The sequence below is a fragment of the Ciconia boyciana genome, chromosome 2 (assembly GCF_034638445.1).
Source record: "Ciconia boyciana chromosome 2, ASM3463844v1, whole genome shotgun sequence".
Classification (NCBI taxonomy): domain Eukaryota; kingdom Metazoa; phylum Chordata; class Aves; order Ciconiiformes; family Ciconiidae; genus Ciconia; species Ciconia boyciana.
In genome coordinates, this window is record NC_132935.1 from 150,584,305 (window position 1) to 150,609,709 (window position 25,405).

General features: G+C 39.3%; 2 protein-coding genes and 1 long non-coding RNA gene across 7 annotated transcripts in view; 2 read left to right on the forward strand and 1 right to left on the reverse strand.

The window, feature by feature from the left end:
* Positions 1-14,412, forward strand: part of ACBD5 (acyl-CoA binding domain containing 5) — a 48,534-nt gene extending 34,122 nt beyond the window's left edge. The window contains exon 13 of the mRNA XM_072854511.1: positions 14,376-14,412. Coding sequence (XP_072710612.1) covers positions 14,376-14,397 — 22 coding nt within the window. The 3' untranslated portion in view covers positions 14,398-14,412. The remainder of the gene's footprint in view (positions 1-14,375) is intronic.
* Positions 387-22,315, reverse strand: MASTL (microtubule associated serine/threonine kinase like). Of its 4 annotated transcripts, none has more exons than XM_072854505.1 (13): positions 22,032-22,315; positions 19,541-19,678; positions 17,967-18,106; positions 17,079-17,167; positions 15,623-15,729; positions 15,155-15,287; positions 14,399-14,571; positions 11,545-12,789; positions 9,520-9,658; positions 8,025-8,039; positions 6,355-6,468; positions 6,163-6,264; positions 387-3,707 (listed from the first exon to the last, which is right to left on the reverse strand). In XM_072854505.1, exons 1-13 carry the CDS (start codon positions 22,224-22,226, stop codon positions 3,550-3,552), a joined length of 2,748 nt encoding a protein of 915 aa, XP_072710606.1. In that variant the 5' UTR covers positions 22,227-22,315; the 3' UTR covers positions 387-3,549. The 4 variants fall into 4 exon arrangements, with proteins under 4 accessions (XP_072710606.1, XP_072710609.1, XP_072710607.1 ...); XM_072854508.1 differs by having other exon boundaries at positions 19,603-19,678; positions 22,032-22,168; XM_072854507.1 differs by lacking the exon at positions 387-3,707 and adding an exon at positions 4,016-5,052.
* On the forward strand, positions 21,680-25,005 carry LOC140648473 (uncharacterized). Of its 2 annotated transcripts, none has more exons than XR_012041227.1 (3): positions 21,680-21,820; positions 24,105-24,360; positions 24,919-25,005. It is a non-coding gene; the product is annotated as an uncharacterized lncRNA (long non-coding RNA). The 2 variants fall into 2 exon arrangements; XR_012041226.1 differs by lacking the exon at positions 21,680-21,820 and adding an exon at positions 22,599-22,725.
* Positions 25,006-25,405: the final 400 nt, after the last annotated feature.

Sequence of the window (25,405 nt, forward strand, 5' to 3'; positions counted from 1 at the left end):
AGTGTGTGTGGGGGCAGCTGTTCTATCCTTAGGGCCCTCTGTTTCTCTCCTGCTCTGGTCCTGTGGCAGCATGGTAAACACTGATGGCAATGGAGCCACTGTCTGTCTTTGACTCATTCTAGTTACCACAGAGGAGCAGATGGCCAGCAGGAGTTACAGACCATTGAAGGACTCTGCTCTCCTGCCACTAAATAGTAGCTTGTAATAGACTGCAGGGGGGTGTTAGCAAGTATTAGGTATTTCCCTACTTATAATCAGTCTTTGCTGGGGTATGGGGAAACAGTCAGGGTTTCTTTGTGTGAAAATCCACCTCCCACCCCCCAGCAAGGGTCAAAAGTATAAGACAGTTTAAAGACAAAAAAATGCAGAAGCAAGCAACAGCAAGACTGCAGTATTTTATTTTATATTTACACAAAAGTGTGCAAAGTAAATTTTTTTTGAGAACAGAGAAGAAAATAATGTATTTTACTGTAAGAGTAACTATAGGTAAATAAACCTGATCATGCTGAAACTGAAACCTACTAGCTCAAGAACACATGACAGCATTTTAGTATCTTGGCCTCCAAACATTGCACAGTGTATAGGTGAGCCTAACAGCAAGTTAGTGGTAGTAATAGTTGTCCAAGCCTGCTATTTCTGCATAAACAGTGTGACAGTTACTGATCTCTACAGTTTTTAGCACACTTCTGTCCAGCTAATAGCAGACAAACTGTCTCCCACAATAACCTGGAAGCTACAGAGTTTATATGTAGGTATGCACATAAAGAAAGTTTAGGCCTTCAAGAAGCACCATGTAACAGCTGGAGTACTTGCCAAGTGGTATTCCACAGCTTAAGGACCAGAAACTTTTGCCAGCTTACACAAGTATTTGTAGCTGATTACTAACAAGAAGCTTTAAATCTCTTCCAGCTACTGCATTATAGCTTTTTGTAGTTTTCCCTGTAGTACTTCAAGTCAAACAGTAAGTGGGGCAAAAACAATGGGATTAAGAGTTGACAAGAAATTCTGTATTGAAGAATAAAGCTAGGATTCACCTTTTTAACAAAAACCCCACAACAGACAAAACCACACCACAAACCCCAACAATCGACTTGTGGAATTCAACTCCATGTTCTCTATGATCAGGATAAATGCAAGATATTGAAGAGAATGGGGTATTGCAAGTCTTCAGTGCTAATTGTGCATAATTTAACAGTTCTAGACAGCAGTGTAGTGATAACTGTTTACATTAAACATTCCAATTTGTCAATTGGACTATTGTTCTACAGAATTCATGTTTTTGTAATGCATTATAAAACTATGGTAGAAGAACAAACATAATTCTTTTAGAATAAGGTTTTTATAAGAAGGTTTGAGGTTTTTATAAGAAAAAAAACTAATAACAAGATTCTTTATGCCTAATGTTTGGGTGTACTAGCATCTCTAGCTCTATATACACTAGCATTAGATTACCTAGAAGACTGTTAAGCAGTTCTGTCATTTGTTGTGACTGGTCAAGAAAGAGTTTAGATAGCTGACTTGACCCTTGCAGCTGATTAAGAATTATTTCAAGGGGTTAGAGGTTATCTTTAAAGTGTCATACCCAGTAACTAATTTTTTCTGCCTTGAAGGAAGTGTATTATACTGCAAAATGGGAACAGGTTGTAACTATTTGTAAAGTACTGAAGACAAAGAGTTGTTGTGGTGTTCAGTTTACATTGTTTCCTAACACATTTTCCTCAGTGTGAAACTGAGATTCATTCCAAGACTAGTTTTCTTAAACCAGATTACTGGAAATGGAAGAATAAATTGCATAAAATACCAGTGATTAAATTAAGGTATTCCTCCTCCCCCAGTTTATATATTCTAACTATACACAGGAAAAATGCTAAAGAACTTCTCATCATATTCAGAGTGTTGTCTATGGATACTGCTTCAATAATAGTTACATTTGATTGCTTGCACCTTTTTCACATAACATTACTTTCAGTAAGATTCAACAATTTAAAAGTTTTCTGAAACTGAAATCCTTAGCAAGGGGAGTGAGAGTCACTGTATGTTTTGCAACTTGCCAACATTGTTTCACTACATTTGAGTTATCACACCTAAAGCTGGGATTTGTCATTCCAAGCTGTTAAAAATTAGCTCTCTTTTGGTCCTAGGAAACTACTTTTCTCCACTATTCCCATCCCTTTCCCAGCTACCTGAGGGGACAGCAGGAAGCCTAGCAGACACTGTTTGCTCAGAATTCCATCAATAAGTCTTGTCTTCCAGGAACCAGGGCAACGACAGGACAACTCACTCCCCCTGCAAGAAGTGTCAGTTCATGAGCCTCAAAAGCCACTTGGCAAAAATTGCTAGCAAAATGCTTGGCTTCTGGCACATGGCCACTGACTGGCACCACCACCTAGCACAAGTGCTCTATCTAGCAAGTACAAATGTGAAAAATAAGAGTCTTCAGTAAGTCAGCTGAGAAAGATACCTATGCAAGAAAAATATTGAAGATAATTTAAACACAATTACCTACAAATAAACCTCTAAAGCCTAGCAGATGCAAGTTGTGTTGCATTTGAAAAGAGATTTAAATATACTTCCCCCTAACTAGGGTTTATAATACTGAATATACACTTGTAACTTAAGTTTAGTAAAATCTAAGATCTGGTTGTGAGTTTACAGAACAAGTGTCTGTTAATTTGCAATGCCTTATAGTCTTTAATATATAGCAGCTTCAATATGAATAATACTTGTTGGCTAACACTCAAGTGATTTTTGTTTTCTGTCATCTGACATGAGTGATCACACACACATATACTCAGCATTTCTATTTAAAACAAGTAATTGCTAAAATGTATGCTGTTCAGTCTGTCTTCCTACAGTCTAATGGTCTAAGTGGTTACAATGCAACAACTCAGACTTGCCCCAAGTATCCTCTCCCTACCCCATGTGTCTAGGAAAGGATAATGCGCAGTGGAACTACTGTCAATCTCAAGCCACATCTAGCTGAGTTAACTTTAAACAACCCTGTCTCTTAACTCTTCTTGGGATAAGATAAACAGAAATAAGACCTTTCAATGCTGCATTAAGATTTCAATTTAATCGGTTTTGCACAGTGGATATATATTCACACTGGTCAGAAAGGACTACTCCCAAACAAGACTGCCATTACACTGAACCACCAATAGGTAAATTATAATTAGATACAAGTAGCACACATGGATGTCCTTTCCCTATTATGTTTAACTGGGAAATGACTTCACACCTCCTAACTGGAGTTACTCATTGCTATTAAAAAAGCCCCATCATTGCCAAGTGTTATTAGCTTCAAGAAATACAATGCTCTGGCCTCTTAGTAAGGTGCAGTAAGTGAGATAAAAAGTAGCAGGAAGGCATTTGATACCAGCTAAGTTTTGTACAGTAGTTTCACTTTAGAACAAAGGATACAATAATAAAAATAGACTGATATCTTAAAACACTCTAAATTTTGCAAGGAAACTTAGTTAAGACCAAACTAGTGTTATAGGACAACCTGTAAGCGTGCAAAAACATGGAGAAAGTTCACTTATCTTGATGCTATAAGCTAAATCCAGACACAGTCAGGTGCTGAGCATTATTCCTAGCTTCAAAGTAAGAGGTATCAGTTTCATCATCCGGTTGAGGTATAAAAGGCATAGTTTGATTCTGTAGATTATCCCAGTCCACACCATGAAAGAGGGGGTGGTATTTCAGTTCTGAAACAGAAGTTCATATAAGCATTATAAACTTCCTTTTGTCCAAGCCCCATAGTCACTTTGTTCCTGTGATGCATAGCTGTCAGTAGATTTGCACTATTTTGCTGTTTTGGAAATTCACAAAAGTGCAAGTTGCAATTGGGTTTTAAATTACCCCCAGCCTCAGTAGGATCAAACTATTGTCATGCCAACTAACTGTCCTCCCCTAGCTGGAGAAACTATTCTACGCAGCACACATAGTGGATCAGAGGTGCCCTAGGGGCATTTCTCATGATAGGGCGCCACAGAGATGTTAAGCATCACTTCAAAGTCTATTTCTAATTTTGCCAAAGTTCCATGTTGAGTAGACATGTGGGAGTCACTCTCACCCTTCTCCACTCCAGGCCACCTGCCTTTTGCTAGCTCATGGAGCAGTCCTCCTCTGCTTTGTACAGTTCCCTTTGGCCTACCACCAGACACAGAAGTCTAAACGCCCTTATGGTGAAGTTACCACAGACCACCAGATTCCTCTTTCCCAGACAGAAGGTGGGACAACTAACCAAGCTGCAAGACTGACTCAAGGACTCCCCTGCCCTGTCTATTCTGACCAAAAGGTGACTTCCTGGCACGCAGGATCTGATGTCTTTTGCATAACCTGGAAACACCACTCCCTGATGAAAGTGACTTCACTACTTTGATTCAATCCAAGAAAGCACCTTTTCAGCCAAGTGGGATACAAACCCATGTTTTTATCACCTGCACCACAAAAAAAAAAAAATCAAAAGCAGATAGAAAAAATAGGACAGGTAAAAAAAATTTTTAAAAAATCACATTTAGGAGGAGGTAGAAGTTTGGCCAAGACAAACACTCACTACAAATTTTAATTCTAAGCACATACCACAAGCTTTTAGCTGACAGACAGTAAGACATTAACACTTGTTTATTATTTCTACATTTCCTGATCAAATAATATAACACAATATTAAAAGTTTTTTAGACAGAAGGCAATAAATCAGAGGGTTAGTCTTCTAATTGCTTCTAATAGCTTCAGCAACCATACATGCAGCAGGACACTGCCCAGACCCACTATCTCAGAACCGTATGTAGTTCTGCTCTTGAGAAAGTTCTCCCGTGCTGAAAGCTGTCTTCAACTGAAGAGGTGGGCAGACTTCATTGTCTTTTTCAAAGAAGTATTAATATGTACCTCCTGCCAGCTCCTGCCCACATCTTTGACTCAAACTTTGAATACCAGTGTTCTCTGCCAAATGCTGCTTTAAAGCTTCTCTTATCTGGAAAGACTGAACTCATAGAAGCACAGCACTAGGACATGACAGAACTGGGATTTCTCAGTAAGTTAGGCTTCACACTGGAGAAATAAAAAGAGGGAGAGTATGTGTGTTGGAGAGCAGGGAGAAGACGACAATGATGGAAACTCAATTACAATGAAGAAAACTTAATGGTTGTCCTGAAAGCCACTCATCCAACTTCACTTCAGTGGCCTATAAATTGGCTAAAGAGATCGGATACAGTTAAGGGTCCTGACAAAAAATGAATTTCCAAGAACTTCAGATTGGAAGAAACTATTATGTCATCTAGCTAAATATCTATGCATGACAGGCAACTATATTTCACCCTATTATCCAGAAATAAAGACAATAACTTGTGTTTAACTAAAACACATTCAAATTAGGACATTAGATGCTTTTTGGGAGACAATAAAGAGCCACAGGATTCCCTGTTGACATCATGATTTTCATTGATAACCATGTGCCTTCTCTAATTTGAATTGGCCTGGTTTCAGCTTCTAGCCTTGTCTCTTTATGAGTAAGCATTTCCATAATAATTTCCTTCTCTAGTGATTTCTGGGCAGTTCTCGTAAGATTTCTTCCTCTTTTTCCAAAACATCTCACACTGAGCTTCCTTCATGTTATCAATTTTTTTAATAAAATAGTTGCTCTTACAACAGCAAATGCTTAAAGTCCTTCTACAAGGGAAAAAAATTATATAGACTTTGTATAGTATATGTTGACTAACTCTGAGTTCCCCTATACATTCAGTAAAGACAGGCTGATTCCTAAGAAAGAGCTCCTTTGAATTAACTTCTGTAGGAGGCTTCTCTCCAAAACTACAGGCTTTTAATCAAGGTTCCTAAAATTGGTTAGGTCAAAAACCCCAAATACCTGTTACTGAGTTAGATAAGAGTGAACTTTGGTACATCAGATGTCAAACACTAAACATCCATAGCAAAACAACATTAAAGTTCAATAACACACCCCTTCCCCCCCCCCTCAATTTCCTCATTCAAAAAGGCAAAATCCCACAAGAAATACAGAAAATACCACAACTTACGTGTTATGGCACTCTACATGGAACCTAAATAGGCATTAAAGTTTTAGTATAAGTTTCAGGAAGAGGACATTACCACTTTGAAATTGTTAATTACTTGCAAAGAACAGAAGAGAATTTTAATACTAACCCTTCAGTCCAGCTCTCTCAGTACTGTCAATTGTTAGAAGAATATCAATTGCATTTTGGGCATTATCAGACAGCTTTTCTTCACCCTCAGGCCAGGGAATATCTACAGACAAAGATGCAGATGAGTCAGTAACTCAAACTGTAAAACAAATGTTGGAAATACATACTTTCCCTGATTACTGAAACAGATTACCTCTTTTCAAAATATTTTGGAAGACTTGTGTTGGTGTTTCATCATTAAAAGGTGGAATTCCAGTTAGAAACTCAAACAGACAGACTCCAAGGGCCCACCAGTCTACAGCAGAACCTGATAAGAGAAATCCAGGTCATTATACTAACAGAAAGGTTTTAATGATATTTGCAAAGATTTGAAGATTAGCCATGGCAAAAAATTGAAGAGTGTTTAAATCCTGCAAAATTTCTTAGAAATGAAGGAAGAGACAAAATTGTACTTAATCATGCAGAAGATTAAAAATATATTAAAGGCCTTTTGAAGCCAGTCTGCTCCTGAATTTATTATAGATAATACCAGGGGTTACTGAGAAAAGCAAGGGGGCTCTTAAGACCAGCCTAATTATCAACTCCCATCACAGATAATCCAGGAGCTGACTTCTCCAAGAGATTGTTTTGTGATAAGAAACAGTTGTCTAACAACTGCTCTAGAGCCTGGATGAACGCTCCATGTTGTAACCCATATCTTTGAGAAGACTCCAAGAATTCAAACTACTGAACTTAGTTTTCATTTGTCTAAATTTATGTCAAAATATTGAAGACAGCTTGCAGAATGAGCCAGCATGCAAGAAGCTGGAATTACTTTCCATTACACTAAAGTTGATTAGGGCAATGCATAGTTACTAGCTATCTCTCCTTCATTAAATAATTTTGGTTTTCCACATTCCAGGGTTTTTTTTGCCAAACCCATCTTATTAACCTACTTAAAAACAAGCAGGCAAAACAGTCCCAGACACCACTGCATGCATTCTAAGCCTTCTGCATCTTTAAGCCATGCCCACTCCACAAAGAATAGATGCCACGCTTGCTGCAAAAAAAAAAAAATCTTTGAAAGGGAGTAAGTGTAGTTTTTGGCATATAAAGCTTTTTTGGCATATAAAAAAATTAAGACACATCCAAGTTAAAACAGATGTTTTCAGCCATTTCAAAAGGACTATTGACTAAGTTTAGAAATGCTGAAAACTGAGATGTATAACTAGTAAGCTAATGCACTTTTAGCAACTTAACAGCAGTAAGAGTGCCCCACGAAGCTAAGCATTATCAAAGCAGTGAGATCACATCCACTGTTGTTAGAGGTACTTGGATGTTCAGATAAAATATTCCCAGCTTCAGTCAAAGTCTAATAAGATCACAACTCTGAACAATGTAGTAACACAGATTTCAGCAGCAATTTTTCCCACTCAAAGTTTAACTAAATATTAGATTAACTCTTACCATATCCCTGCTAAATCACATCACTTGAAGCAAGAAACAAAAATACCAGGTCTTGAGCATCTCAGCCTTCTTCACCCATACAAAGTAATTCAGACTGATCACAAAGTGAAAGGAAGCAATGAGAAAGTCTCTCTGGTTTATTTCCTGTTACACAGTGTCTTTAAAAATGCTGACTTTACTCCTGAAGTATAGGCTTAAGTGTGATGTCTGATAGCCTAGTCACAGTGGTACTGATGTTTCCTGAATCTTTTGTGGAAGCATGAGACATTCTTACATGGAGTGCACACTGGACATATCTTTCTATATAGAAACATTGTTCACCCAAAGAATTTTCTTGGAAATTGTGATCTAGTTATACTTTGACTGTTCACAGTTACGCTGAACACTCCATTTCTGCACAGTATATAGCAAACTCACCAGAGATCAGAGTCTCTGAAAAGACAACGAAGCAAGAACATTACAATTACTGCAAAAAAACCTAACAAATACAAACATCAAATATCGAGTATGATTCTCTGAACACATAGGAATGCAGATTTTTTTAAGATAGTAACTCAACAATAGAGAAAGACAGCATTGTTAAATCTAAGTTAGAAACAGAAATAAAATAGTTTTGCATTGACTATTGTTTATAGTCATGCAAAACATGACTATAGTTTAGGATTACAACTACATTTACAAGCAAGTTAACACCACCAGAAATATTTAGTGAAAGTTTTGAGTTCCGAAGCCAGAAAACCCTGGCTTCACTTAAGGTAATGGGAGATTTGTCATTTCCTGAGATAAAACCCAGACTCTTTGCAAGTTATCACTGAAGTCCTGAAAACACTCAATAATTACATGGAAGTCACCTCACAACCAAGTTTCAGATTGTCTAAGTAGCATTAATTACATTTCCAAACTATTATCCAGTTTTAATGCCTGCCAAATAACCAAGATTCCTAAATGAAAGCACAATACAACAACTACATATGTTTGGTAATTTTAGTAATTAAATTGTTAAATCTCTTCATGCCATCTCTTTAGTTAATGTGTGCTGGCTGCATGCAGCAGAATTTTACTGTTTCACAGATAAGTAATCACTATTTCTCAGTGAAGATCTCATATCTCATATAATTTTCCTAAGACTATTGGCTCTACAAAATAAAAGTATACTTTTGAGATGGAAATAAAATGTAATTATAAATACAACAAATTTATCAGGGATATTATATTTCCTTTCTGTTAATGGTTCTTGCAAGTTAGCAGGAAAATATTTCAGACTTTCTGTTGATGTCAGTAGAGCTCAGGATTTGAGCCAAAGAAATTAATGCACTTCAAAGTTGTGCTATTTTATTTTCTTATAGTGTTTTGCAAAAAACAAAGCCATTTAATGGCTACTACTGTCCACTTACATGGAAGATCCTGCCAGAAATCTTAAGTGTTTCATGAGGTCACTCAACTCAATAACTGATTTTAATGCAACTTTATAAACTTGTCTGAATGCACATAACACTTTGATATCCATGAACATGGAATACATTCTAAGAATAACTGGAGGCTTAATCCTTCCATACTAAATTCACTGAGTTCCTCCTCCCCACCCCAAAGAATCTTTAAGGACACTCAGGATAAGAGTTGTGATTCCTAAGCCACATACCAGTCTCAGGCTACCTAAGCACAGGCTCCAAAGCATTAGATTAGCAGCAGGTAAGACTATTCTGGACAGTCAAAACCTCCGCTCATGTGAAAAGAGTAAATGGAAGGAGCAGCTGAAGCAAACAGCCATCCATGTGCGCAAAAGCTAGGCACTAGGTATTTTTAAATAATTCACTATCATATTAGTTGAAGGTTTTAGAGCTCTAGAGATACTTAGAAATGTAAATATGTCACCTTTCAAGTATTTAGAAACTCCATGGTTGGTTTGTCTTACCATGGGGCTTTGTCAAAAGCAGCTCAGGTGCCAGGTAGTCTGGGGTCCCTAGGATGCGTTCCCCTTCTACTGGGGCAGCTCCTCTTCTTACACTCTTTGGAGTCCTATATGGTGTGCCAGCATCTCCCTGATGAGGTGTCTTAAAAGATGCAACAAAGATTTGAGATGTCAAACAAAACCAGATGAGAAACTCCCATCTCCAGGTTTAGTAATGGGTATAACAGTTGACACTTAAGTCCAAGTCAAGAACATGTCACAAGATGTACATTCCCCAAAAAAGTATGTGTAAAATGTGCTTCCATTTCTTTATCTCAGCCATCTTGAAGCGTAAGTAGTTAATTGATGCCTACTCTAAGAAAATTTTCCTTAAGTTCTTCCTCCAGTGTCAAATCCACAAGTAATGTCTCAAAAAATCTTAAACTCCTCATTCAAATTCAGATCTGAAGATAACATACTAAATTGAATGTCAAACTAGCCTTCAATCTTAGCACTGAGTTCTTCATATTAACCAATGAAAAGCAAGCATATGTCAAATACCTGTAATAAAAAAAGGACAATCCTGACTTCTCACATATTGCATACCAGATGTACTCAAAAATATATCAAATGAGCCCTTTATTGTTTAACCTGTACCCTATGGATTGCATAATGCCTGCAGATGCAAGTTCTGCTCAGTGACTGTTTACAGCTACACAAACCTTCTGAAAGTAATTCGGGACTTTATTTGAAAATAAAATATGCAGGCTTGCAAAGAGGTCAATAAATTCTCACAGCCAATAGGCTGACTGCAATGAAAGATTTCTTGGAGATACTACTAAATTATCTTGCAGAGACTTTCATTCTTTTTTTTTTTAAAATGTACCCTTAATTCCCATATATCTGGTATAATTTTGTTTCCAACTTCATCTTCCGTGCAGAGATCAATTCATTATCACTATGCCATAAAGGCTATAGAATCCACTATTAAAATAGAAAACAGGTACTCAGATCGCAATGATGTGATTTTAAAAAGAATCACAGAAGTATATAAAAAAGGTATCCTCCTGCTCAAATCTAAGTTACAAAAACATATAATGCCATCAGTCATTTATTTCTCAGGAGATGAAGTGCATACTACTCTGACTCCATTTCAGCTGAATGCAAGCTAAGTTTCATAGTCAATTAAAATTTTATGCAGATGAAACAGAAGCTAGCAATTCAGACAAAGATATCAGAAAAAAGGCTTCCCCAAAGATAATGTTTTGAATGTCTCCTTTTGGTACTCCAAATCATCAAATCCTGCAACTAGAACTTAAGTAACTGGATGAAGGTCTTGCAAAGCTATGTGAAAATGAAACAGGAAACCCTGATTGAAAGGTATACTTTTACTTTTCCCACATTGGGGCTCTAATTTACTTTAGGACAATAAGATTTTTACTTACTGTCAAAAGGATTAAAAAGGTCAAAGCAAAAACTTCATAACCTGCAAGAAGCTATTACTGTTTACATCAGTCTTCGTAATAGGTTTGTAATCGGTACTTGACAGTACACATTACACCATCGCTTTTACCAGGATAAAAAAATAGCAAGCACAATAGTAGTTACTAGAAGCTGAATAGCATTTGCAGACTGTCCTGAAGGGATGCAGGATTAAAAAAAAAAAGGGAAAAAAAAAATCAAATATTTTCTATTACATCCGGAAACCTATAGTTACTCACAGGAAGTACAACACTGCACTAAAAGTAGGATGAGACAAAATAGCACAGGCTTTCTTTACCAGTTCACTGTAAGAGCAAAGTATTTATCAGAGGTGGACAGACAATGCATGTTGAGCCAGAGGCAAACCAGTGGACATACAGTTATTGCTAAGCTTTTAAAGAAATTATAATTATGGCCATACAAGTGCAATAAGTTAAAGCCTCTCAGCAAAGATCACTGACAGACTACCTCAAACTACTTAATTTTTCCCTAAATTAACAACTGAAATTATTTCAGATCACTAAAGTCTAATGCATGCACAAAGCTTCTACATGTCTCCTTACATACCTGATAGACCCTATATGGTCTTCCTTTCTGTAACGGAGTAATAGCTGTTGGGTAAGAGCCACTACAAGCAGGTGAAAGATCCGTTATATCTAAGGAAGCCATGCTACATGGCTCAGATACATTGGATATATTAATTGGACTATTATAACTTCGAAAAACAACAGCATTTTTTTTGAAGAGATTCAGTGCTTCCATCATCTTTTCTGAAGGAGAAGGTACTGTGTCAAGGTAAGTTTCGTTCATCTGTTTTTGGTCATTATCCTTTCCACAGTGTAACAGCTTGCAGTCCTGGACAGTATGTGTTTCCTCTCCATTTTGGAAGGCATCTTGGGACTCTGGTGATGTTATTAGCATGCCTTCTGGTTTTGGTTCCTCAAAGGAGAGGTCTTTAACACTTCTGTCCAAATCTAAAAGCCGCTTTTCTAAACGGCTTTCTGTAACAGACATTTCAGGAAGTAAGTCATAATCTGCACCGAGGATTCCTAAAGGTTTTTCATCGTCAGTGCCTAAAAAACTTGAGTTCATGTACTCCTTTTTATCATCCTTTTCATAGTCTGCATCCAGATCACACATAAAATTTTTGGCTATAATTGCAGTAAGTGATTTTTCTACTGTTTGCTGGTTACCAATAAAACTCTTAACTTCTTCCATGCTTTTGCAGGTGTCATGTAGGCATCCATCATCACAAAGCATTAAGGATTGAATTTCTGTTGTCAAACCTGTCCTTTTGTTTGCTGGAAATTCTGAGATCTGACAGCCACGTTTATATTCTGCATTGCTTTTTTTAACATAGTTAAATTCCTGACAAGGACTAGTGTCAACTAATTCAAAGCTTCTTTTTACCCCTGTCTTTTCAAAAATTTCTTCCTCTTTGATAGGCTCGACAGGCTCATTCTGCCTTGAAGGTGACTCTTGTTGATTGGAAGTTTCTGCTGTTTCATTAGTCATCTCTCTTTTATTTACAAAGTGTTTTTCTTCCCAAATCTTGTTTTCAGAAAGACATTTTCTGACTATGCCTTTCACATCCAGTGTGGTCACAGGAGTATCTGTTATATCAGAATGTTCGCTTCCCAACTTCTGCCTACTGTCAGAATCATTGCTGCTGATGGGAGAAATGGCAGACTCCAGTTCTTTTTTCTTTAAAACTTTAATACCTTTGCTATTCAGTAATTCTACATTTGAAAGGAGAGCTGACCCATTGTCACTTGTTTTGCCTGTTGTAGAACATAGTTCATCTTCACTTTGCTGCAAATGAGCACATTAAGCTTTGAGTATCAAGAAAAGTAGGATTACAGCATTACAGAAAAGTATCCTTTAAAATACCTTATTTCCACACTTCCATAAAGAACTGCAAATTGGCAAGTATTACTTATTCTTTGTAATCACTAGTAGTGACAAATGTGACATAATACATTCAAAAAAATGCAAAACTAAATTAGTGATAATTTGATAAATTTGACTTTAAGAACATAAGCTTGCTAGAATAGAGTGGAAAATGCAGTATTTTTAAATGCCTGAGGACAAAGAAATATAGCAATTGAAGTTATATTTGTGATTTTATGTTAAGAAGTTAAGCTACAGAAGTTCTCAGTTTCCAAGAAACCCCAAACCAAAGAACCTCATCATACTACCCTGTGGCATATTATACTTCAGAGATGACAAAAGGAGAGTGATATTATTACTATTTTGGCAACAAAATACTAAAAACAAGGCCTTAGAAAAAAGACAGATAAAATAAAGAATTATAAATTGTTTTAAACAAACTTTTGTGTGTGATCTAAATAGGAATCATGGCAAGGGACTAAGTAGCACAGCAGCATTTTCTTGTACAGAATTTCATTAACAGTTTAAAATAGGAGAAAGTATTTTGTCCAGAGGAGGGCCACAAAAGTGATCTGAGGGCTGGAGCACCTCTCCTACAAGGACAGGCTGAGAGAGTTGGGGTTGTTCAACCTCTAGAAGAGAAGGCTGCGGGAAGACCTTATAGCAGCCTTCCAGTACTTAAAGGGGGCCTACAGGAAAGATGGGGACAGACTTTTTAGCAAGGCCTGTTGTGACAGAACAAGGAGCAATGGTTTTAAACTAAGGGAGGGCAGATTTAGACTGGATTTAAGAAAAATTTTTTACAATGAGGGTGGTGAGGCACTGGCACAGGTTGCCCAGAGAGGTAGTGGAGACCCCATCCCTGGAAACATTAAAGGTCAGGTTGGACAGGGCTCTAGCAGCCCAATCTAGTTGAAGATGTCCCTGCTCTTGCAGGGGGGTTGGACTAGATGACCTGTAAAGGTCCCTTCCAATCCAAAGCATCCCATTATTTTGTATCAGCTATAATTCCTGGCGTTAGGTTAGTCGATACAAAACCCTTCAGTAATATAAACCTTAAACTTTTTCAGTTTTTAATAGCTAGTAGAAGTTTGAAGTTATTTTGTTTATTATTTTTCCCAAGTTATGCCTTTTAAAGAAATTCTTTTGTCTGCATGGTGAGCTAATAAAGCTACAGGGATAGGGTCAGCTTCCAAAGAGCCAGTGCTCCCAGCATTGCCCACCTTGCTAAGAATAGGGCTAAACCAGTGCTGTCCAGTAGAAGCCTTCTCTTTCACTCCTTTGCTGCAGGCTAAACGGCATTTGCTTTTCCTGTTATGTTGCACAGGACTACTATTTGTTTGAAGAAAAAAAAAATACTAGTTTGATCCAAAACTCCTACTCAGCAAGGATTACAACCCCTGCTTCAAGTGTAGGAAGGCTTCTCTACACTTGAAATAACTGGGGGAAGTAAGTAGAGGAGATCTGGAACAGTGCATATACAAGTACAAGCTAATTTTCATTTATAGTGGGAAGATGAAACAGTCCTGACCTCTACATCTTTCTCCCACCTGGAGCTGCTGCAGCATTCCGATTCCATACTGGACAGGTATGTGTGCGACTGACTACTGGCACTGGAGGTACCAAACCTTTTTCTTGACTGAAGCAGGGTAGGAGTTAAGCTTCTCACTGGCATCACAGGAGTTAATTGAGAAGTATCAAGATCTTGAGAAGAAAAAAAATTCAAGTGTCAATATAAATAGGCAACATATATTAACCAGCTTCACGCTATGTCAAGCTTTCTCACCGAAGGAAGTTATGGAAAGCTATGCATGACATCATAATTTCTCTTGTAATCTTTCCTGCATAGTCAATTCACTCTTTCTTTTTTTTGAAGTAGGGACTTGCCAAGAATTTAAAAGCAGTATGAACATTAGCACTGTGATAACCTTCTTCCTCATTTCAGGTTAGAAGTGAGAAAACAGCAAGATAAGACAATTTAAATGAAAGCACACATTGCTATATTAAATAATTTTAAATGAAAGTATGCCTAGAACTGATACTACTTCTGTAAAATCTTAAAGGGTCTTCTTGAATTCAGTGGTTGCACATTTGAAAAAAAATCAAAAGATGACATAAGTAGGGTAGGTGAAGACATGTCGGACCTTAAGTACTGGAGGAATGGTAGACAGCAAGACACTGACAGAAGCACACTTTTTATCAAGCAGGTCCAAGCTACTCGCATAAAATTAAAAGACCACAACCTTACAGCCAGAGTATTATTGAGTACAAGACTTGGTATACTCACATGTTTTGAAGAATTTAGTTGAAAGAGGGGTATTTTCCTTTTGGACCATAGGTAAGGGAGAAATCACTCCATGCAGACTGTCAGATGATTGACTTGAATTGTGCCTTGACATTTTCATTCCAACCGGAGTATACTACCAAGCAGGAAGAAGCATAGTTAAAAGTTAATGAAGCCTGAACAAAACATCCAGGATTGAAAGTGTAACTTCACACATTCTTTATTACATTTGCATTGGAGCTTAGCCATGCCCATTTACCAAATTTTTTGAAGCACAACTGATAGTCAGCAATTTGAAATATAGTCCAAGGTAATAATTTCAGAACTTCAAGGTACTGGAAACATACAATAAGTAATTCTACCAGCTGGCAGAAGAGGTGCAAAAAACAGCCTTATCACTCCTATTATTAAATTTAAGATAGTAAATAAAACTAAAAGAATGAAGTACTTCAAAGAGTGAAAATTACTTACAAAACCCAGAGAACTGATGAGAGACAACAATTGTCCTGGAGTACGTGAGTAGTCTTGTTTTGGCTTTGCCATCGATGGTGTAGTAAGGATATCTATCATATTTATCTCTACAAACAGACAAAAAAGTATGAATCCAGTCAGGTTTTCCTTTTTGCTATTAAATAAGTAAATGCCTGTAATTTTGCTTAAGTTTTATCAAGAAGGAAAAAAATTTAGTCACATACTGAACAAATATACAAAAGAAGCCACCAAACCTGAGATAAGACATACCCATACATTCTTATTCAACACAAGCTGTTTCTTCCTGTACATCCATCATAAAATCACAGTTTATAGATACAGAAACTCTAAAAGTCCAATTTATTTTCAACATACTATGTTGCAAGTATTACATCTTCTACCTTGACACCAGCTTCGGTTTTTAGGTAGTAATTCCAGCCTATAGCCCATGGGCTAAAATGGTAAATTTGATTCAAAGCCTGCCTTCTCTCCCAAAGACATCTCAAAAAGCTACAGATGAATTTTTCATAGGTGAAAATTTAACCTTAGATGCCATTTTTTGCTCACTAGAGGTAAGTAGGCTTATAGCTTACATATGTTGAACTAGACACAATAATCTGTCCCATTAGAACTTATCAATTAAAGGAATATATTATAGAAAATACAGTGTACTTAGGATTTTCCTCTATACTCTTAAAACCATGAATCAGAAACTCCATAGACAACTCTGAATTTCTACATTCCTTTAACTATACAAAAAGGATGTACCCACCAGCAGCTGTCTCAAAACTAAACTGGTGCTGTGCAGCATTAGTTTGGCTGATATGACTACACAGTTGGAGGTGCAAACTAGTTCAGGAACTGGCTATTCACCTTAAGACCTGCAGCATATTGCCTATGACAGACAGCCATTTGACTATTCAGCTATATTTTCTGCTACTTAAACAGTATGTTTGTATGCTAAAGCACTGATTTATAACCTTCTGTTAGGGACTCACCACCTCCCCTTGTCCCTCACATTAATAACTGGAAGGTCCCAGTTCAGGTTGGAAATTAATATATACAAGGACAGAGAAACATGACTGAAGGACAGAAATAGCCAGAGAAACACTAAGAAAAAGGCAGAATTATTCATTCACCATTTGAATTCTCTTAATGGTCTTCATAGAAAACTTTGAAAGACATACCCCTCAAGAGAAATGGCTCTAGATCACATTTCATACACCCTTGTCCCAAAGAATAAATATTTTAACTTCTGAAGTGCAATGCATAGAGCAGACCCTTTACTGACGTGTACCTTATCATTATTTACCTACTAGAGATCAGATATCAGTGCAGCATTTGGGCTTATTTAGTTGAAAGCTGCCGTCTATGGGGATGTAAAGCATTCAAGAATACAAGAATGTGACACAAGAATACATTCCAATACAACCAAAAGGATACAGACAACTCTTACCTCTGTTCAGAGTAACTCTGGAAAGCCCAAAGTCTGTCAACTTTATATGGCCCTGATTAGAAATAAGCATGTTGTCTGGCTTCAAATCCCTGAAGACATGAATATAGTTGAAGTCAGCAAAAAGACAACTGAGCAATATTAAGTTAACTGACCAGAAACACTCAATACAAAACATTTATTATAGCTGTTTCTCAGCAACATCTCTTAGCCAGCAGAAGATTCCAACTAGAGGAATACACCAAAACAATTAACATATCTAGCACTAAATATTGTACAAACATCTCAGGCCTTGTAAAACCACCATGCATGTCACAAGTTGCACATTTTGTGTTTCAGCAGGTTTAACAGTGTTCTTCATGAGTACTACCATCACAACATTTACTGATGTGTAGCTCCTACACATGACAGTCCACATGACAAGCAAACCTCTAGTAAAAGTTTTCATGTGTGTTCTCTGTAGCACTACTGAATACAGCAAAGAGCTCTCACTACAGGGGGAGCATTAGAGTAGTCAATGTGCCTTTGTCCTACAGTTACATGCTTGCTGTATCCAGAGGGTTCCTAAACTAACAGTCATTTAAAAGCCAACGGGAGAGGGGACCCAGAAGGCAGCATAGCTGCTAATACACCACTGTACTGGGGGAAGAGCATGCAGGCAGGGGAAAGCAGTGTATATTTGTCTGCCTAACACGTATGGATAGATTTTTATTTTAGGTGTTGTTTCATGACATTGCTGCAGTGTACATACACAAAAAGAGCTTCCAGAAGCTCTAGCAAATAAGGTAGCTGTTACTATGAAATGGTGATTGGTTATGTGTTTGAGTGAAAAATTAAAAACACCCAAACTACCAAATACTTATTTGTAAGAAAAAAAAAAGTAGGTTTTACCTGTGGATTATCCCATGCCTGTGAAGATAGTCAAGAGCCAACGCTGCTTCAGAAATATACTTAACAGCCATTTCTTCATCAAAATATCCATAAATATGGAGAAGAGATTTGACATCTCCACCAATAAGGTACTCCATCACCTGCCATTCAAGTGTTTTAAATTTAACATTTTAAAACACATTTTATATTTTACTTGCAAATTTGAAATAGCTTTCATCCCTAGGAAAATATAATTTCAAAGAACAGAAGCTGATATAAGCTTCCTTGTGCTAACTTCATTTCCCACACAATACTTTTCACTTGGATAAAATAATTAAAGCTTCAGATGACAGAGGACACAAAACATTTTATTTTAATAGACGATTTACTTATTTTATATTATTTGCCTAGCCTACATTCTGTAGTCAGCTCTCAAATAACTACTGTAGTCAGCTTTTTAATTAACTTCTGAAATAATTCTATGTTATAGAAAATAAATTGCAAAGCACTTCTGTGAAACTGAAGGCCTGAAGCCAAAGGCCACTGATATGTTGATTTGTATAGAACAGATCTCAATGATTTTATTTTGCAAGTGTTTATACACAATATTAAATTCAGACCTGAGCCTTGTGAAATAAGTGCAGATTTCCAGAAATGTATACAGTGAGAGCAACTGTGCATTTAAGACATGAAAAAGAATGTTTAAAACAAACACACATCCAGAAAATTTATGTAAACCCACACATTATTATGCCCCATGTCCTATTCAAGATAAAAGAAAAGTCAGTGGGGTTTCAGAAACTCACTCTTCAATAACAAGAATGAATTGATGGAGTTTCAGTCAAGAAATCTCACCAGTACTTAGATTCCGATATACAATACTATTCCTCTAGCATCTCCTTTACAAATCCTCACCCTGAACTCCTCTACTCCTCCATGCAGCAGTTAACAGAGATTCCAGGAAAAGAAGACTTCATTTACACTCAAAATGCATTGCAGGAGTGTATAGCAACCTCGCCTCAGAATTTAATCAAGCTGTTCACTGTGTGTGCTTACAGCAAACCAGACAAATTATGCTAGACCCTTTGTAGGCAGTCTTAATCCATACTAACTTTATGTGGAGGCAGTATATAAAACTATATTCAAGTCCTACTGCGCTCCACGTAGACTAGCACATAGTTTTGCCACTCAGTTATCCTCTTGTCATCTAAGCCAACTACCATAATGAATTTTTAGCACAGGCAACAAGTAAAACAGATTTCCTTTAAGTGGACAACAGGGTATCCTCCAGTCACTTGGATTCTCCTTGAACAGAATGGTTTCTTGTTTTGTTTTCCGTAAGATTTCTATGTATTCCTAAAACAGATTAGCTATTAGAAAATACTCTCTTGTAAAAAAGGGAACACAGGTGGAAAGATCTTAAAGGTACCAGGGGAAGAGAAATATTTCACTTGTTCAACCATTCTGAGAAAGAAAGTAGAAGTGACTAAGGAATACCCACTCACTACCATAAAAATAAGTTTTCAGACATGAATATAGTTCTGCACTCCATTTTCAACGCTATCATAAAACATCACAGCCATTTATTTACTCACTAAATAGATGTTATTAGCTGACTGAAGTGAGTAGTATAAGTGCACAATGAAAGGACTTTTACTGAGAGCCAATGCATCCCTCTCTGCCTGGACCTGGTGAACCATGTTTTTGTTGATCATGTCTGCTTTTTTCATCACCTGAAAAACAAAACAAAATGAAGTAGATAAACTTTGTTCAACCCACAGTTCTTCAGTCAATTCTTCTATCGAGAAGTTGTGGATGCCCCATCCCTAGAAGTGTTCAAGGCCAGGTTGGATGGGGCTTTGAGCAATCTGGTCTAAAGTGGAAGGTGTCACTGCCCGTGGTGGGGGGGTTGGAACTAGATGATCTTTAAGGTCCCTTACAACCCAAACCATTCTATGGCTCTATGATCTCTATACTTCAAACTTGCATACATATATACTATAGCTATATACTAGAGCTATAGCTCTAGTATACATACATATATACTAGAGCTCTAGCTTCATATACGGACAGAATTTTAAACCACAGATTATTGGAGAACCTTTTTCATTGCTCTACTAATTCAGTCCTGAATGGAAATCACACTACCAATATTTACTGCAATTGCACACACTGGAAAATTAGTGTTTAGGCTGTATGTGAAGTTAAGCTGCCCTGAGTTAATCCTCTTATCCACAGTACACAACTCAGAACCAGGAAAAAGTGTTCAATTCTTAGATATACACTTGCTGACCAAGTCTTTCCAACTCTTCAGAGGCTGAGATATGTGGCCTGAGGATTTAAAATGGAGAGTAGCAGTAAGCCATCCCATCTTGATATCCTCAAGAGCAAGACTGCAACTATTCTAGCCTCGAATTCTTAACTTTGCAGAGAAAGCAAGTGAATTTTTGCTTAATTTAAAATTTACAATCAAGTCACCCAAGAAATATTTGTTTCCTTGGGAAGAAGTCTCAAAGGCATGCAACTCACAATGAAGAAATGACAAGGTTAACTGTGAATTAGGCTCTAATTCCTGTATTGAATTACTCCACTATATGTTGATGCCCACTCAATATTAATCTTGAATAGGAGATGCATAATAGCACAACTGATAGGTATTTAGGCAAGCATTGCATACGCATTGGAAGTTTGCCCACCTTCAACATATTTGGTCCAGACATGTATGGTGATATTAAAGCAAGTTTAATTTATCCATTCCCTATACAACACAACTGTAAAGTTGAGTCTACAGCTACCACCACCATTCAGTAACAGAATTTGATAACATATAAAAATAGCAAGACATAAGAAGTATAATTTGATACCTTCTATGTAAGTGCTGACCTTGACTGTAAAAATATTTAGCATCTATTAAATTCAGTAGCTTGAAAAATCCGTAAGTCTCAGTGCAATAGGGGTAAAGGATTTACACAAAAGCTTTTAGGTCACAATACTTTCAATAAATTTGGGTACAATACTAAAGCAACTCAATTGACCATGCTATACGCAGCACCTAAACTGTAGAAAATTAGTTTCCACAGCTACCATCACTATTATCAAAGCTGATACAAAAAAAATTTCAAGACATACACAGAATGCATAGAACTACACTTTTAGTAAGTGTTGACCTTAACTGTACAAATATTTAGGACACATTAAATGTTGTAGCTGTGAACAATCCATGAACTTCACTGCAATAGTGATAAAGGATTTACACAAAAGCTTTCACCTCAAAATGCTTATAATAAAATCATGTAAATAGCCATATATAGCTCTGAAGAGCAATGCCTATTTTGCATGACTGTTTTCACATTTCCTTTTCTTTGTATACTATGCACCTGGTTATAATCCCTTTAATCACAAGGTAAAGCTCACACAAGCCATTGGTAAAGTTTTTACTACTGACAAGCCTAGTTTTTAGTCCTTTGTGTATCAACATAGAAAATGCAACAGTTTTTTAAAAATGTGTACTCAGCAAAAATCCTTTTTATAATTTGCTCTCTTTATACATATCAGAGGCAGACTTTTCATTCATGAACAAATGTGAGAATGCCCTCCCAGTGGCACAACAGCTCCATGTATCTAATCATAACAAGTATCTACAAGCGAGAAGCAAATAGCGCACTGATGCTTGGGAAGGCTTTTGACGTAGTTTCCTCAACATTTAAGGTACTTCTAAAAACAGTTGCCGTTATCAGTCGTTTATGCCTCCTAACCAAAGCCTCCAGACGAACAGGAACATGAGGAGAAAGCTAAACGCAGCCATGCGGACAACACATCTCTCAGGCACTAGGCTTCTGAGAGGCCAGAAGAGCAGCAGCTCCCCAGAAGCCCAGGTACCGGAAAGCAGGGGACACACGTCGGGGCAACCCACGGGCCTGCCGGGGCAGGCTTCCGCGGGGCGCCTCTCTTTCCCCTCGGGATGTCCCTTTCCCACACAGGGTTAAACGAAAGCAGAGGGCGGCAGCGCCGCGACACCGGGCAACGAGGGTGCCCCGAGGGCCGCAGGGGGTGGGGAGGCGCTCCTCGCCCCAGGCGGCCCCTCACCTTCACAGCATAGAGCCTCCCCGCCTTGCGGCCTAGGTACACCTTCCCGAAGGCGCCGCGGCTGATGGGCTTCACGATGGTGAACTCCTCGATGGAGGGGGGCCGGGGAACCTCGATGCGCCTCGGGCCGGCAGTTGTTGCGGCAGCACCCCCCTCCTCCGACCGCCCCTCGGCCGCCGGCTCCACCGTCCCCATGTCGCGCCCCGGCCCTGGCGCCCCGCGCCGATTCAAAGCAGCGCCCGCCCCGCCCCGCCCCGCGGCGTCACCGGCCAATGGGCGGGCGCGGAGAAGGAAGGCGGTGCTCTCGCGAGACCTCTCGCGCTGCGACCGTTACGGCCACAGGGAGGCGGCTGTAATGGCGGCCGGAGCGGGGCGGCGGTCAGCGGCGCGCAGAGTCCCGCCCTTCCGTGCGGCAGGCCGCCCAGGGCCCTGCTGAGGCAGCCCCCGCGCTCACGCGTCCGGGCAACGCTGGGGCGCTTCATGTGCCTGCTCCGAAGGGCGCTCGCCGCCGCCGCCATCCTTAGAGGCGCCATAGCTGCTGTTCTGTGTAGGCCTCTGCGTGGTGGCGGCTGCCGTCATGCCCGCCCTCCGGTTTCACCCGTGCGGTGCTGCTCCGGGTGGTATCTGGTGAGCAGTGTGCTCGGCTTTGCTCACAACCAGACGGAGTTAAATGTTTGTTATTGACACAAGCAAGGTGAATAAAGTTGGTTGCAGTGTTACCTTCGAGGTTTGTGAGTGTTGCTCTAGTGCAAGCATTTCCAGTAGGCTCTTGTCGCTATCTCTGGCTAGACTATATTGCCTCATTACAGCCTTCCCAGCTTTATCAGGACTCCTTAAAAATTTCCTTGTTCTCTTTATTGCATGTAGCAATAAAAAAAACCCCACAACATTCATTCTGTGCTTTTTTTTTTTTTTAGAACATTCTTATGACAAACTCTCAAAGCTGTTGATCTGACTAATAACTACTCAATTTGTCATCTAGGTTTCTAATTTGGCAGTACGTTGTTACTTGCTATGAGCAAGTAGACTGTCCTCTCATTTCCATGGGATGCTTGAAGGTGTAGGAATTCAACAGAACTCAGTGTGAGACATTAAGGAACTCGAAAGTAATATTTAGAAAGAAACAACTGATTTTGGTCCCGCATAAATTTTCTCATATGCTTCACCCACATTTTCTCACACTTGCATACTCACAAGCTCCAAGAGTTGTGCGTCCAAGTGGCATAGCCAGGATGGTTCATGTGCGAGAGTATGCTACCTATCCAGTCCTTCCTATCGCTGTTGAGCCCTTGCTGTCTCTTGGCATCCTCTGGATTGGTGATGACAAAATTCCTTCTGGGCAGGTCTTTTACGATCGGGAGTTAGAATAATGTGATCTGTTGCTTCCCTCCAATTCTTGATTACTTCAGCCTCCATATTAATCTCAGGCAGGGTTGCTCCCCATTTTCTTTGTTTCCTTATTGTGGGTATCTCCATGGCTACATTCTGCCTTCCTGTCATTACAGCAGGGACAGAGGTGGTGTTTACAGCATGCTCTGGCCTTGTTGCCATCCTCCTGTTCCCAGAGCACAGGCCTTCTGACGAATCATCTGTGATAGCGCCTTATCGAAGCACAGGCCTTCTGCTCTCAGTTTACACAGCGGGGTCCTCAGTGTTTACCGGTTTTACTGCTCTCAGTTGTGCTCTTGGTCATTCTTTTAACCCTTGCCTTACTGCTTTTATGTTGCTTTCACATATACATTGCTATTCATAATTCATTCCCCCCAGTCTTAATTGTTCTGTTGCAGTCTCTACATCAGCAAAGAGCTCTACGGAGATCAGTGCAGAACTATGCACTCTATTAACACAGTAGATTAGTCTCATCAGGCCCTTGTTTTGCTTTAAGATGCATCACTTATAATCTGATACTGCACAGGGAGGCCCTGTGTGTACTTGTGAAGGAGTGCTGCTATCCCACAGATCGCAGCAGTAGGTGCAATTTAATGAGCAAATGTAGAAAACATGTTTTAAATTAGCTTTCTATAATGGTATTTACAATTTATCATTGGATGTATTTGTCATTTAACTCTGCAGCATTAGTTTAGCTGTGTCTCGTCGGCAGCAATTTCAGCAGAGGAGTCCAGCTGAGAGCAAAAGGGATTGCTCCTTTTGGTGGCATCACACGCCGACATCAGGTTATGCCAGTTGTGAAACCCTTCCGTCAGCCAGCGTGTATTCCACTACAGCCTGAGCTCATCTAGGAGAGGACCTACACATTCCCTCCCTTCCCTCGAGGCAGCACTAGCTGTTGTACAGCTGCGCGGAAAACTGCTTCATGGGGTGGATACAGGTAAATGTTCATCACCTGTTAGGGTTTTTTTTGTTGTTGGGTGAGGTTTCTGCCAAATCAGCTAGCTGAGCCACAGGATTGTGATGAGAGTGCGAGTGGAAAACAGAAAAGATGTGCGTGAAGGCAGGGGGAGGGAGCACTGTTGCTGCGCTGATCCAAATCAGTGTAAGCTGGTGTGGGATGGCACTTCCTGTGAGGAAACGAAGAACAATGAACAATGGTCAGGTGAAAGAAAGAAAATGCTAATAAAACCCCAAAATAATTGGAAAGCACATGCAAAAATAGCACAAGGCATAGAAAAAGGATAAATATCAAAGACCACACTTTGCCATATGTAGATGCATGTGCCTATAATGTCTTCATTTAAATTACGTTTTAACTGCATGTGAATAACAGTATTTAGGTTATTGATACATATTTTTTATTTTGTAGAAGTTTCTTTCTACATGCAGTATACTCTAACTCCCTGCAAAATACTTTTGGTACTTCAGGAAGGCATCTTGAGTAGTGGTTGTCAGGCATATGACACATATTCTTGCAAATTTGTTCCATGTGCAGCAGCTGCGCTGATGGTGATCCTCCTGCTGATACCCTGCGGAGCTGGCAGCGACACTGCACCGCACTTGTCATGGCAGCTCCCCAGGCACGTCTTGGTCTGGGCACAGTGTGCCTGCCCTGATTCCATCTCACATACACCCCCACACTGGAAGTCTTCATCTGAGCAGGCCTCCTGGTATTTGGGGTTTAGAGGAAGCCCTCGGGCTCAAAGCGCCCTGTGCTTCTGCAGAGGTGTCAAAACGAAGACGCCAAGCACGCCCTGTGGCCAGCCCTGCTGGCCCTCCGCAGTCAGCTCAGCTGACAGACTGCAGGCCCCGCCGCCAGCCTTCCTCACCCTTCCTGGCGCTTGCGAGAGGAGCCCCGCTCTACCGCTCCCCAGCGGTGATGACCCCCGGGAAGGCACAGACCTGGCAGCTCCGCCGCCCCCGGGTGATAGCGGGCACCCCGCGGGGCCCTCGCTGCTCCTCGCCCTGGGCATCCCCGGGGC

Excerpts from the sequence above, each read along its gene's own strand:
- MASTL (XM_072854505.1), bottom strand. The coding sequence starts at position 22,226 with ATGGGGACGGTGGAGCCGGCGGCCGAGGGGCGGTCGGAGGAGGGGGGT. Across the intron at positions 12,790-14,398 it reads GGTGGGAGAAAGATGTAGAG|CAAAGTGAAGATGAACTATG; the intron begins GTCAGGACTGTT and ends GCTCATTTGCAG. Across the intron at positions 9,659-11,544 it reads GACCATATAGGGTCTATCAG|ACACCTCATCAGGGAGATGC; the intron begins GTATGTAAGGAG and ends GCATCTTTTAAG.